At 38.8% G+C, this 13,306-nt stretch overlaps 1 protein-coding gene across 1 annotated transcript in view; it reads right to left on the bottom strand.

Moving 5' to 3' along the window:
• Positions 1-818: 818 nt before the first annotated feature.
• The window catches only part of LOC121506934 (DDB1- and CUL4-associated factor 1-like), a 29,564-nt gene continuing 17,076 nt past the window's right edge, over positions 819-13,306 (bottom strand). Inside the window, exons 18-30 of the mRNA XM_041782990.1 lie at positions 12,685-13,275; positions 8,350-8,627; positions 7,986-8,169; positions 6,848-6,930; positions 6,678-6,762; positions 6,297-6,530; positions 5,934-6,027; positions 5,689-5,793; positions 5,022-5,095; positions 2,730-2,819; positions 2,207-2,362; positions 1,714-1,843; positions 819-1,091 (exon numbers count right to left, since the gene is read on the bottom strand). Coding sequence (XP_041638924.1) covers positions 1,021-1,091; positions 1,714-1,843; positions 2,207-2,362; positions 2,730-2,819; positions 5,022-5,095; positions 5,689-5,793; positions 5,934-6,027; positions 6,297-6,530; positions 6,678-6,762; positions 6,848-6,930; positions 7,986-8,169; positions 8,350-8,627; positions 12,685-13,275 — 2,175 coding nt within the window. The 3' untranslated portion in view covers positions 819-1,020. The remainder of the gene's footprint in view (positions 1,092-1,713; positions 1,844-2,206; positions 2,363-2,729; positions 2,820-5,021; positions 5,096-5,688; positions 5,794-5,933; positions 6,028-6,296; positions 6,531-6,677; positions 6,763-6,847; positions 6,931-7,985; positions 8,170-8,349; positions 8,628-12,684; positions 13,276-13,306) is intronic.

The following is a 13,306-nucleotide window of genomic DNA, read 5'->3' as shown; positions in this document are numbered from 1 at the left end:
TCAGCTGACAGCAGCAGAAGCTGAGGAAAGAAAGATTGCAGCACCCACACCCATCAGCTTAAAGATTCATCAATAACTCAGGTTCAAAAATAAGTAACTGGTGTCCATGTGTGCAACAGTCTGGTAGTTGTTTTTTTTTTTTTTTTTTTTTTTTTGATTAAAGACTTTATACTCTTTATGCTGCCATGTTCTCCAAAAAAAACTAAGGGGCTCAGTTTTACCAGAATCAAATGTGGCCAATGGATTAAATACTAAAGATGTTATCGGCATGATATTAGCAGATAGCAGATTAGAAAGTCTGTTATAGATATCTGCAGATATAAACCTTTCTGCTTATATTCTCAACCCATACATGAGCTGTAAACATGTATGAAGAAGTTTGAGGAGTTTCAGGCAGGACCGACAAACTTCCATCAGCGGACCTCTTTCTTTGTTCATTCTTTCTCCTTAAATTTTAAATAGTGAAATAAATTTGTAAATAGCAGCACGTTGGACATTAGCAACAATCCAATATCAGGGACCCCCACTAAATACAATTTAGTTTACATTTCTGGCTCTAAATTACAACAATCAGCTTAAACCTGAATTATTTATTGTCTAGAGAAAAGGGAAACATTATTAAGTCGTGTTTATGAAAAACTGTGAGCTCAATACAGTTTTGACTAACAAAATTGTTCTTGTAAATATGAAAACCAGTTCTCTTAGCAGAAAAGGATATGTGATTTCCCCTTTAAACAATCTGACTGATCAGAAATACTTTGCATTATAAATACTGTATAAGGCTACTGAAAGATCAGTGTATTCATCAGCACTCCATGAACTGTGGGTAATATTTATTAGTCATCACTGCAGCCTCTCCTCAGAGTAAAGACATAAAATCAGTCTTTTTCTTATCCTTTAGAACACTTTTGTACATTTCAGTGAATTCACAGTTTTCTTGCCTGTTAAAGGAGAAATGGAGGTTAAAAGGGAAAATAAAGTCCATTTTGACAGAAGAGGGAGGATCATCTCACTGAAGGGTTAAGGGGACGAGCTGCTGCTGCGAGCACGAAGAAACTGAGACAACTCATCATCTGAGGGCTCTGCAAAGTCTAGGAGGAGGACACAAACAAACAAAATACAATTTACAGGCAATGCAATTTTTTTTATGTTTCTCATTTGAATACATGCAGTTCTTCAAATGGACCCTTGAGGCTAAAAGTGAGCTGATGCCTAATAGGGATCAGCGTTGGATGGCACGGGTGTATTTTAGGCTGTTTTAGGATAATCATATCGCTTTCTATGTCTTTGAGTTTTAGTCTGTTTTGTTGTAATAACAGAAAAACTTCTCTTGGTGCAGACGCACTGCCAGGGGTGCAGGCTTGTGGTTAGGTCACGCCCCATGTTCGTGGGCGGCCCAGGTTCCCCACCCTCTCATCCCTGTTTCCAGCTCTATCTACTGTCCTATCTTTAAAATAATATTAAAGGCGAAAAGCTCAAAAATACATCTAAAAAAATTAAAAACTACCAAGTCCTAGTAACGTTTCCTGAATTAAGAAGCCCATAAAAACTGCAGTCCAGGCAGTGTATTTAAAGGTCGTGGCTCTCTGTTGTGATGCACCCTAGAAGTTTCTTTGAATCTGGAATTGCCTTAATAAACTTTCAAGAGAGACCTCCTGTCCTTTTTCAAATCCAACTGCACATTTGATCCTGCAGACAAACGTTGTTACTCACATGAGATTTCAGGGTCAAATATGGAAGATCCTTCATCACTTCTGAATGAATGATCTGAGTCTTCAAAGTCATCGTCATCGTTGTCATCACTGCTGTTATCATCATTGCCGCTGCCCAGAAGATCTGCAATCTGAGAGGAGAAAATAAACATTACTGCAAATCTCGTCAACAACCATCAGACGGTGGTAGACGAAGACTGAATTTACCAGGCAAAAGGAAAGGATCAATTATGTGCAACACTGACACACTGGGCCCTGTTTTGATGACATAAAGCCGTCTGTCTAAAGAATCGGGGGCATGTCCATCTACATGAAATGTTGTGCTTTAGTGAATGTAATTCGTGAAATTGTGCTGAATTACAAAGATAAGACAGGTGTTACAGTGGCAGGTTGTTTAAAAAAGTAAAGATGGTCCTCATCATGCTTTGTAACCTATCATAAGAAATAACTAAATTGTGTTGTAAATTTCAGCTGTGGTTGGTTAAATTTGTTACCTCCTGGTCTGTGGGAGAGTGTTGCTGGTTCCCTTCTTCTGCATCCTCGTCATCGGCTAGCGCCTCCATGAGTCCGACCGTGTCCATGTCATCATCGTCGTCGTCATCATCATCGTCATCATCGGTGTCTGAGGAGTCATCGTCTTGGTCATCATCCTGGAGGAGCATAACATAAAGAGAAATCATAAACCACATTAACTTTTAATATTCTTATGTAATAACATTTATGGTGTTTCCTGTATTATTTATGCAAGGAAGCATCCTGATTTAATTCTACCTCTACACCCTCTGTCTCCCTCTGCTCAGAGAAGTTTAAAATTCTTTAACTGGAGCTCTAAATCATGGTTCATACGAAAACAAAGGTTTAGTATGCAGTCCTAACACAAGTAAACAAGAACAAGCTTCAATAGCAATCCTGTAACTGTTGATTTAAATTTACACTCTGCTCTGACAGACATCTAATGATCAATAACACACCTTTCACTAAACACCACCGACACCTGTTGAGCTCTGTGTATCTGACCTGATCATCGTCGTCTCCCTCCTCCGCCAGTTTCTGTCGGCCCACCTCGTACAGACGGCACACGGTGTCCAGGCTCACCGTGTCCTGATTCTGCAGAGAGCAAAATCAAATCGTTATATTACAAATGACCAAACAACAACAACAAACTCTGTGTTGTGTTACAAAAATGAGTAAAACCAAGTTTTTGCTTTTCAAAAGTTTAAAAAAAATCATCGGGAACTGTTTTTATACTATTTCCCTTGGTAGAGACTACAAACTTTTCTAACATATCTTCATCAATTACTAAAAGAAGTATGCAGTTAATTTTACAGGATTTTTAAACTGGAGATCTCGGCTGTTAGTAGTTGCTGTTAGATAGTTGCAACTTTTTCACTGATTCATGAATTTATAGACGAGGGATCATGAACTGTTGGACCCCGTCCCAACAACTTCCCATTCAGCCCAAAGAACATAACTGAATTTAGAAAATGTGAGGAAGAAAATATTTGTTGTGAAATGTTGATTTTTTCAATCCCTACAGCAGTAAAGCATCTCCAATAACAACTACGATTAAGAGTTGTATTACAGGGTAAACACAGAAAGTCTGACGTTAAATGTAATAATTATTAAGACCTTTTAAAGACCCACATCATACATTTTAAGATTATCACATCTTCAATTTCTAATCCATTACATTAACAACCAAGGTTATAACAGTTTTGGGTTTTCACTAATTTCTTTTATTATTCATTTTTTTACCTTTTGTTGTCAGTCCAGTTTAGCTTTAATTAGTTTTTCCTGCTGTTTGCTCGTTTTATTTAGTTTTATTTTGCAAAAATGCTTCATTTTAGTTCAGTTTTTACTAGGTTTAGTGTTAGATCCAAAAGGTTCTCATCACTTTTCATTTTATTTTTTCAATTTTAATGTTTGTCTACAATTCAAGACCAAAAGTTACCATTGTGTGAAGTCTTTTCCAATCAAATCAGAGGATTTAACTCTCTCCAGGCTTGGGCATCAGTCAGTATGCTGCTGTCAAAGACTAAAACTAAGATGATTTTGTCTTTAATTTTATTTTTTTAAGTTAGTTTCTAAGCACAGAATTTAATTTTAGTTAGCTTCCGTTTTCTTTGAAAGCTAAGTTCTAATTTAGTTTCAGTTAACTAAAATGATTTTTGCGTTTTTGATTTTTTAGTAAGCTTACTATAACTATAATAACCTTGTTAGCAACACACTTATGTAAATGTTTTGTGCTGATAGTAAGAAAATAAAAAAATGCAGGCAGTATTTCTAATTACAGTATGCAAATAAGACTTTTTTTGGATAAGATTTAGACTAGAAAAAGTTTTACCATTTTTTATTAAGTTGCCTAAAAGTAGTTACACCACATCTAGAAGTGCCTACAGTATTTACAGATTTTGCACTGCAATTAAAGCTAAAAAGTAGAGCAGCATATATTTAGGTTTTAAGAACAAAAACACAAGGTATTACTGCCCATTTCAAGATCTCCGTTATACTCATTAATTCTGATTTCAAAGCATTTTAAAGCCTACAACCTCTTTAGATTATTCTGAAATCCCAAAATCGAAATTTAAGACCACACAGTCCTACACTTAAGACTTTTTAATACTTTTTAAAAGCCTTAATTTTAACTAAGATGATTTGACAGCTTTGATACTTTTTTAAATTCTGCAAACACCTTTTTTTTTTATCAGGAATAGGGATGGACAATAGTGGAATTCTACCGATATGTGATATGCCGATATTTCCAAAAACATTAAAGCAGATACCAGGAGATGAAGTCCTTTTTAATGTAAAGAACACACACCAAGTATCTCCTGTGCAAAGATAATGTCAACTTTCTGGCTTCAGGCTCTATGAGAAAGTTTTCCTGCCTGAGACTCAAAACAAAAGCCTGTTTTCCTGCATGGGTTTTTTTTTTTAACCAATCAGGACACAGGATATTAGCATCAGACTCAGTGATGAACAACACAACGGCACCAGAAATATGTCACTAAAATATAATACCCCCCCCCCCCCGTGGCTAGCTGCAGTATAGGTGAGTAAAACTTAACATGATTTAAGGCTCCAACGAGTAAGCTGCAACCTGATATGTGTTGGTGTATAATTATATTTTTATGCCTTGAATTAAAAGCCTTATATGTGTTTCAGCACATGATGTTGATTTTTGAGGGGCTTTCCAAGGAAAAGGGTTAGGAACCGCTGCATTAGATTTCAATGACGGCCCCAGAGCATATGCCACAAAAACTAGCAAAACTTGATGAACACTGAGAAGATAAAGATTAAGAAAAGTACCTCAATGACAGCCAGGTAGCAGTCTTTGCTGTCAGTGCACAGGTCAAAGATGTTCTTCTTCACATCCACAGTGGCTTAAAAATTAAAATAAAAGAACATTCAGAGCAGAGGTACAAACTAAAGAACAAGACAAATAAAAAATTGCAGTGGCCATTTATGTTATAATGAAAAACAGGGGAATAAAATTGTCACATTATATTTACTTTCCCTTTCTAACCAAAGACCTAAAAAAAAAACACCTAAAGAATTGCATGAGCCTAATTTAAATAAATTAAAAAGTACCAAAAAGTCTGTCTATCTGTCTATCTATCTATCTATCTATCTATCTATCTATCTATCTATCTAAATTCAAATTGTTGTGAAATGTAAATTAGTGTCAATGATTAAAAGCTCTAATTCTGCAATGTACACAAAGTGCAGCCTAGCAATTTAAATGTATCAAGCTTTATGACATAAATAACAAAGGAGGGGGGTTGCCTGGCTGCTCAGTGTGACTAAGGTGCTTCAATAGTAAATCAAAATTGGGTGCTTTAATGATTTGGTCATTATGTGATATAATAATTTTTTTGTGTGTTTGGAGTGCCTGGTTTTCTCTCTTTCTTATGCCATAATGTTAAAATAATATAGCCACACCAGTGATTAAAAATAACAAAAGCAATCAGCCTACTAATGGGCTTGTAGTCTGTAGCATCAAAGGTCCTGAAGGACGAGCCGAAGGGACTCTTGATCTGCTCATCCATAGCATCGTCCTCATCATCGGCCTGCAGCATTGCTGTTGGCGACAGAGCAAAACATGTTTTAACAGATTTGTGTCGGTAATAAAAAGAGAAACTTCTGAAACAGCACACAATTGAAGACAAGCTCAATGCACACTCATAGGACACAGGACACAGGATGAAGAGCTGCTCATACCTCCATACATGATGGTGGCGTTGCTGTTGAAGACCAGTCTGCACTGGTCCAGAGCTGGGACGGTGTGCAGAAGGTGGAAAGTCCTCAGATCCCACTGATACCTGTTATTAAGGCTTACAACTCCAATACAACAATGCTGAATAAGGATCCAAGTATGCCTACATTTTAATCATCTTTAAATGGCTAAAACATGACAGCTGATGAAAGCTGTGTGTGTGTTCCTTACATTAATTTCTATATGATTGTAATTATTAAATTGAGCGTATCCTAAATTTGAAAAAAAAAAATGGCCCTCTGGCAGTAAGAATAAAGAAATGTGACCTTCTTAGTAACCAAAGTTGCCCACCGTGGATTAGAGGATACGATCTCTGTATTGATGATGACCTCGAGGCCGTTAGGATGGAAAACCCCGCTGATGTTCATGTTGAACTTGTCAAACTTGTGGATGGCCCGAGATGCCCGTACATCCCACAGCACGCCATCATTTAGCACCAGGTCGTCTGTAGGACTAAAGGTGGCACAGTTCCTCTTGTAGTTATTGGCCAGGGCGGGGTCATTCAGGGTTAGTGTCTTCTGACCCGTCTGGATGTCGTAAATCTACAACACAAAAGGAAAAAAATTACACTAAAACAACAGAAAATACGAGAAAAGAGTTTGAACAGAGTTTATCTAGAGAACAGTGTAATACTGAAGATCATTAGCTTGAAGAAAAGAAACTTCTGTGAGTTACTACATGTGACATACGTGTGCGACTTGGTCCTTGGTGCCGATGACTCTGTCCTGAGAGAGTTTACTGAACTCCACATAGTGATCGTCTTCAAATGATTGTCTGGGAGAAAATAAGCACTTTAGAAATATCTCACACCACATAGCCTAAACATGGCCAAAGTAACTCATACATGAGAGAGTTTTACTTTCTGCTGAAGACGCTGTCCACAGTCCACAGAGCGGACAGCGGTTCACTCCAGGGAGCAGAGGTGAGTAGTAACTTTCCATCCTGAAAACACAAACAAGATCAAATAAGCATGATCAAGTTTGTTTGCTTGTGACTTCCTGACATCACTGTCAGGATGTTTTTCTGTCTTGGAGTTTGTGGATGTATGGTCACATATTGAATATTTGTGTCTGTAGTAAGAAGATTCAAATGTCCACTCAGGCTGTCAAATAGGAAAATTAAGGTACATCGCTAACCAGCAACAAGAGGCTGGTGCATTAATGGTGGAAGACATTAGTGTTGATGCTGCTAAAGCACAAGTTTTATCAGAACTTGACAACATTTTTTTGTTGATAGAAGAACAAAGAACAGCAGTGAGTTGCTTTCTTTTCAAAAACGACAAAAGTCGTGTACTGACATGTCTACAGTCCCCTTGGTTCACATTGCAGCTCTCTATGGTGTTTACTCCTTCGATAGGGGCGCAGCAGCTCGGTGGCGGCTACGTCACATTTTTTGTTGCTCTGATTGGCCGGTAAAGATGTGACACAGAACATTCATCCAATCATTCTCCGAGTATTTGTGATACTGACCACCTCAATGCCAAAAAATTTGTTAAACTGTGGTAAAAATAGCTTTTCTGTAAAGTGTAGGGGTTGTATTCAGTGTATGTAGACATTTTCTGATTATAACTGCAGTGTAGAGATTCATCTTTAGCTGTAAAGTACTAACTCTCCTCCTTTCCCATTTATTCTGATGGCTTTCCCCCACTTACTGAACCCCAACAGGGCATTCAGGATCACATGATTGCCTATTCCAGGGCAGATGAGCCTCAGCTGAAACTTTGGGGTTTAGTTACTCTTCAAGTTAATTTCATTCAAAGTAACTATACTTGTACTCTTCCACCCCTGCCTTTTATGTAGTGACATTTGAACACTGATACAAAACAAACTTTAAAGTACTGATATATGTTTTCAGTACAATTCTTCTCATTGAGAGAGGCTGTTTTCTCTAAAGTCGAGATAAATCCCTGGATAAGTATTGAATTGGTGCCTAGCTTGTGATCCAACACACCATTGATGTTGTACAGTGAGTGAATGTATGCGTGAATGCAAACGTACCTTGGAAGGTTCCAGGTGTGTGATGGCTGATATGTGGCAGGTGTAGCTGGCCTCCTCCTGTCCTGAGAAAACATTATAGAACTTGACATGACCTGAGTATGTTCCCAACATCAGGAAACGCTCACGGGCTGAGAAGGCACAACAGGTGAAGCCGCCTTCATGGAAGATCGACATCGGACGAAACCTGAACAGAGATTTTTTTAAAAAAAGGGTAGATGAGAGAATGATTAAGGGGATTATATGTGGTTTATATTTTGTTAGGCTGATTTTACTTGTCTTGGATTAAACTTGAAAAACTAAAAAAAGACAGCCCATGAAAACAACATTAATGTAGAGCTTTATTCTAAAATGTCTTCTTCATTACCTGCTAAATATAAGATGTCTATCCAGACACCCTCTGTCCACACCTCCATATTTGGGGTAGAGCACCCTGCTTCCCAGGCGAGCGGTGAAGTTAGGTGACGCCTGCCTCCTCTGCTTTGGCTCAGGACAGCGGTGGGGGGTGAAGAGGGAGAAGGGGGGGCAGGTGGTGACAGGATTAGGGCAGCGGGCGTGTTGTTCCCTCAGGTACTCTGTGATGATGCTGTCGAGGGTTGGAGGGGATGGGAGGTGTCGCTCCAGTTGCTTCTTCATAGCTGGAGTCTGAGCAGGGCAGAACAACATGTCCTTACAGTGTCAGAATTTTTAATTACAATTCAATCTTCGTTATTTCTATGATGGCTAGTATCAAGAAGGGCCTAAATTTTAGAAAAACTATCAATTTTAAAAGACAAAGGAAATCAGAGCCTTCAGTCTTTTGATTATTGCAACCAAACACAAAGTCTTTATTTCGTGGTAACCGAAAGCAAGAAATTACTTAATATCAGTTGGCTAGGACCTTTATTTTTGTTGCCATGATTCCAACTCTAGGATCGATGTCATTTGATTTTTACTACAATCATATTACAGTTTAAAATCCTGCTAGTAATACCACTCTTACTAAACAGACTTTACAAAAAGTGAACATGGCTTTAATTCAATTTTCCTCAAGTTTTTAGGTCCACAAGCAACAATATTTGGGGAGAATCATCAGGGTAGCAATTTCCTAAGACAAGAAATATTTGATTTTTCCAGTTAACTCTTTGAAAAATATTACAGAGATAATAAAGGGAAGGGGGTTCACAGGTGCCATGCAAACACAAAGTAGCCATTATGGGAGATTATCAGGCAAACAACATGAAGAAAGGCACCAAATTAGATGTTAGCCAAATAACTCAGCAATGGTAAAAATATTTTCTGAGACAGTAAATCAAATCAGAGTAAAGTCATTTTCCTCTTGGTTTCAATACATCAGCTTCCTTTTCCAGTAACACCACTGCTGCTGGACATTAGAGAGAATGCAAGTTTAACCCTCAGGCCCACCTAGAGCCCTTTTAGGGCTTTTAATTGTATAATTGCTCTCACTCTGGCAGTGATCCTGCTAAGATGATGACATTTGACAAATATATTCATGTTTTAATGAATTCTGGAATTTCAAAGTCCACACTGTGTTGACAGAATTTTCCACTGTGAAGACAAAAAACTTAGTTTCCCTCCTACAGCCCTTGTAGGCCACAATGACTACCATAAAACAGCTCACATTATATGGTGCAAAATGCTACTTTGAGGGTTATAGCAATTTAGAGGGTTAAAGACTAAGATTATTCATTTTAAAATGGCCTCTCTTTATTCATAAGTTACTGAGCATTCAAAGTATGTGCATGTGCACATACCTTGAATGAGATTTGGTCTGTATAGTCAATGTTTCTCACGTCATTTACTTTGATTTATGTCTTTGAAGTGAAAAGATAAAAGGTGATTAAAAATCTCCTTTCACCAACATGACCTTTGCAACCCTGTCTGCATCATAAAAAGTTTTGGAACCAAGAAGCAGCCAATCCCTGCAGAGCAGTAAGTAAACAAAACAGCCATCTGTTTATGCAGTGCGCCCGCTTAAAAGTGGCACTAAACTGGCATTTAAAGGGTTAAAATTCTGAAAATGAATTCACATTTGTTATACATGATGAGGGCTGGAGTTAAGGACCAGAGGGTTGAGGAAACTGCATGCTGCTACACTTTTTACCCTTTTTATACAACACATTTTTAGTAATTTATATCAGTTTTGGCCATTTGGTTACCATTTGGTCATCCTTAATGTTTTGTGTCAACACACCTCAATGAGTACTGAAAATGGTTTGAGAGGTGATTCTGCATAGAAAGGTGGTCTGAATCGCCTTTCTTTGGTTGCATTCGCATGTCCAATTTTTTCATGCCAAAGTCCACATGAACCGTGTCTGAGACCTTCTCTTCAAGAAGAATCAGGCCTGGTGTCTGAGGACTGTACACTTGCAATCACACTGACCACATGTAGCCAGACTTTGGATTGTGTAGACCCAATGCCTACTAGAGGTGGGAATCACTAGTGGCCCCACAACACGATATTATCACGATACTTATGTCACAGTTTGACATTGTTGCAATATGAAACATTTTGCAATACACAGAGTATTGTGGTACCATATATTGCAATATACTGCTGTATTGATGCTGATTTAGCATTAGCCTTTTCTTTGTTTTTATTGTATTACTGCAGTATTTTATTTTAATGCAGTACTCCTTGCAAACCCCATGTGCCATGTCCATGTTGTTCGTGCCTTGCTTGCATTCCTAATGTCCTTTCCCTGCTGCCATATAGGCTGTACTAACTTTCTCCTGCTGTATGACCGTCACTTTTGCAGACCTCACTGGACAAAGAGCGCAACAGTATTATCAAAGCAACTGATGCTATTTATCCAGTATCATAGACTTCAGTTCATATTAGCAAATAATTTGGTAAAAATTGATACTTGGCAGAAGATACGACATGATATATCGCGATACTATGCTGTATCGATTTTTTCTCTCACCCCTAACACCTACTAGCACTACTGAAGACTGCCATGTCAACTGATGTGATATGCGGTATTCCACTAGAAAACAAAAAGCACAGCTTTATTTTTGCTCCTCCAGTCTCACTCAGCATGCTGGGAACTGCAGCTCTTCAGAGATCTGGACTATTTTGCTCAGCCCAAGAATAAGAGACAATCTTTCAGTTCCCAAAAAGCTTTTCACATGGTACCATCTTCCCTTTTTAGTCCTTTACAACAGCAAACATTTAATCAAAGGAAAATCAGTTCTTTTCAAAAAGTAGTGGGCTCTGATTCATGTCTAAAGGAGCCAGCTGTTTGAACTGTCTGCTCCTTGAATGGTCCATCATTTAAGGAGCGTTAGAAAGTTTCATTTCAATTTAACCAGTACCCTACAAGATTTATTTACTGGGGACTATTATTCTTTCTGTCAAAAGTATGTTTATGACATCATGAGAGAGAAAAGCTGCTAAAAACATTTATTTTTATTACTGATAGCTATCATGCCATGGTAAAGATTAGTGACCATTTTGGAACCTTGCTGGGGATGGTTGCAGCTGTCTGAATTAGGATATTATAAGTCAGTAAGGTCATCTGATGGTGATTTTTGTGATAAAGTTCGTCAAAATCACAGACAGCCATCCCATTGGCTGATTCAATGCTACCTTCCTATTAGCCAATTTGATAAAGTCTTCCTTCCTACTGGTTCATTCCATGAGCACTGTCTTTTCATTAGCCCATAGAATACTGAGTTCCTATTGGTTGATCCATGTAAACCTGCCTTTCTATTGGTCACTTCAATGATGAATTACTATTGGCCAATTCAGTGCTGCCCTTGAATGGTTGATTTGTTGAGACTTGCCATCCAATTAGCTGATTCAATGATGCCTTCCTACTGGCTTATCAAATTCTTCTTATTGGTCAGTTTGCAAAATCTTCCCTCCTATTGGACAATAAGATATAATGCTGACTTTCTAATGGCCAATTTGATGAAATGTGCCTTCCTATGGGTCAATTCAATGCACTCAAATAATTGGTAAATTTGACCCACTTGCTGTTCTACATCTCTAAATTTAATTGGTTCAAGATTTGAAAAATGTGCTTTGTGAGTTTTTCTTAAATGGCACGTATTTTACCCCTTCAAGACAAGTTTATATTGGTTTCAGAGGTCCCCAAAATGATCCTGTGAAGTTTGTTGATGAAAAAAAACACACCAGTATTGGATTTTTGCAGGACTACAAACCCCTCACTGAGCTGTTTCTGTGTCTGTGGCTTCAAATGTTAATGAGCTGTCTGACTCCGCCCCTCAGCCAGTAGCTGAGAGGAGGCTCAGGAAAGGAGGGCAGAACTTTCCTCCAAGTGGGGAGAACCAACTAAACCTGAGAGCAGTGCAAACTCCCCACGTGACATCATCATGGGAAATCTGAGAACGGCTTGTTTCAGCACATATTTTCTGAAAGGTGAAAAGCCTGAAAAAGTGTATTTTCATAAAATGTGACCTTTAAGGAGGTGGTAGTGGGTCCTGATGTCTGATCAGTAGGGAACCAGTGGTCTAGATAAGCCTTTTGAAACCAAGAGGTGATGTCCACCTCTCTAGAACAGTTAATGGCTTAAGCAGACTAACTTGGCATAGAAATATTTGCATTCTAAATACTTCAAATCAAGTAATTGTAAAAAATGGTTGGTCAATTTAGTGTCCTGTAACAGATGTTGAATGATTTCGGCTTGGATAAATAATCAAACAAATAAATGATTAAATCAAGTGTTTAACTGACCTGTATGAAAGCACCATGGTCAGACTTCTGTTTCAAAGCCCTGAGTTTTCTCCCTGAGTTGCACGGGGTCACTGGTCGCTCCCGTGAGAATAAAATCCGGCCCATCAGATGTGAGCTCTGTCCCTGAGGTGAGGAATGACAGGATGGGGGTGGAGGAGGGGGGAGGGCTGAGGTAGACGAGGAGGTGCGATGTGGAGTTGTGGAGCAGCCTGTAGTTAAGGTTGAAGGAGAGGATACAACCCGAGATAACCTACAAGTCCTAGGGATCACAGAGGAGGAGGGAGGGGTGACACAGGAGGAGGAGTTTGGACAGAGGGATGTTACGGGCAGATTGGCCTCCTTTATAAGCGTGTTCGCTGTGTCGTTGAGTCCTTTGGCCATGAGGTGGTTTCTGATCAGTATGAGGAGTTCCTTTTCAGAAAAGGTGATCCGGGACTGGGCGACTACATTAGCCTTCTGGAGACGAGCCAGTGAGACGTCAGTACCCATGAGGAGAGGCTTTCCAGACACTCGCTCTGTCAGCTCAGCAGCGTATCTGCAGAAACGGACGTGCTCACTTCGTTTGTCCTGCAGCACTGGCTCCTTCATTAGCTGGAGATGAAAAGGACAAAAACATGAGTGC

Source organism: Cheilinus undulatus, linkage group 3 (assembly GCF_018320785.1).
Source record: "Cheilinus undulatus linkage group 3, ASM1832078v1, whole genome shotgun sequence".
Lineage (NCBI taxonomy): Eukaryota > Metazoa > Chordata > Actinopteri > Labriformes > Labridae > Cheilinus > Cheilinus undulatus.
This window is presented reverse-complemented; position numbering and strand designations above follow the sequence as displayed.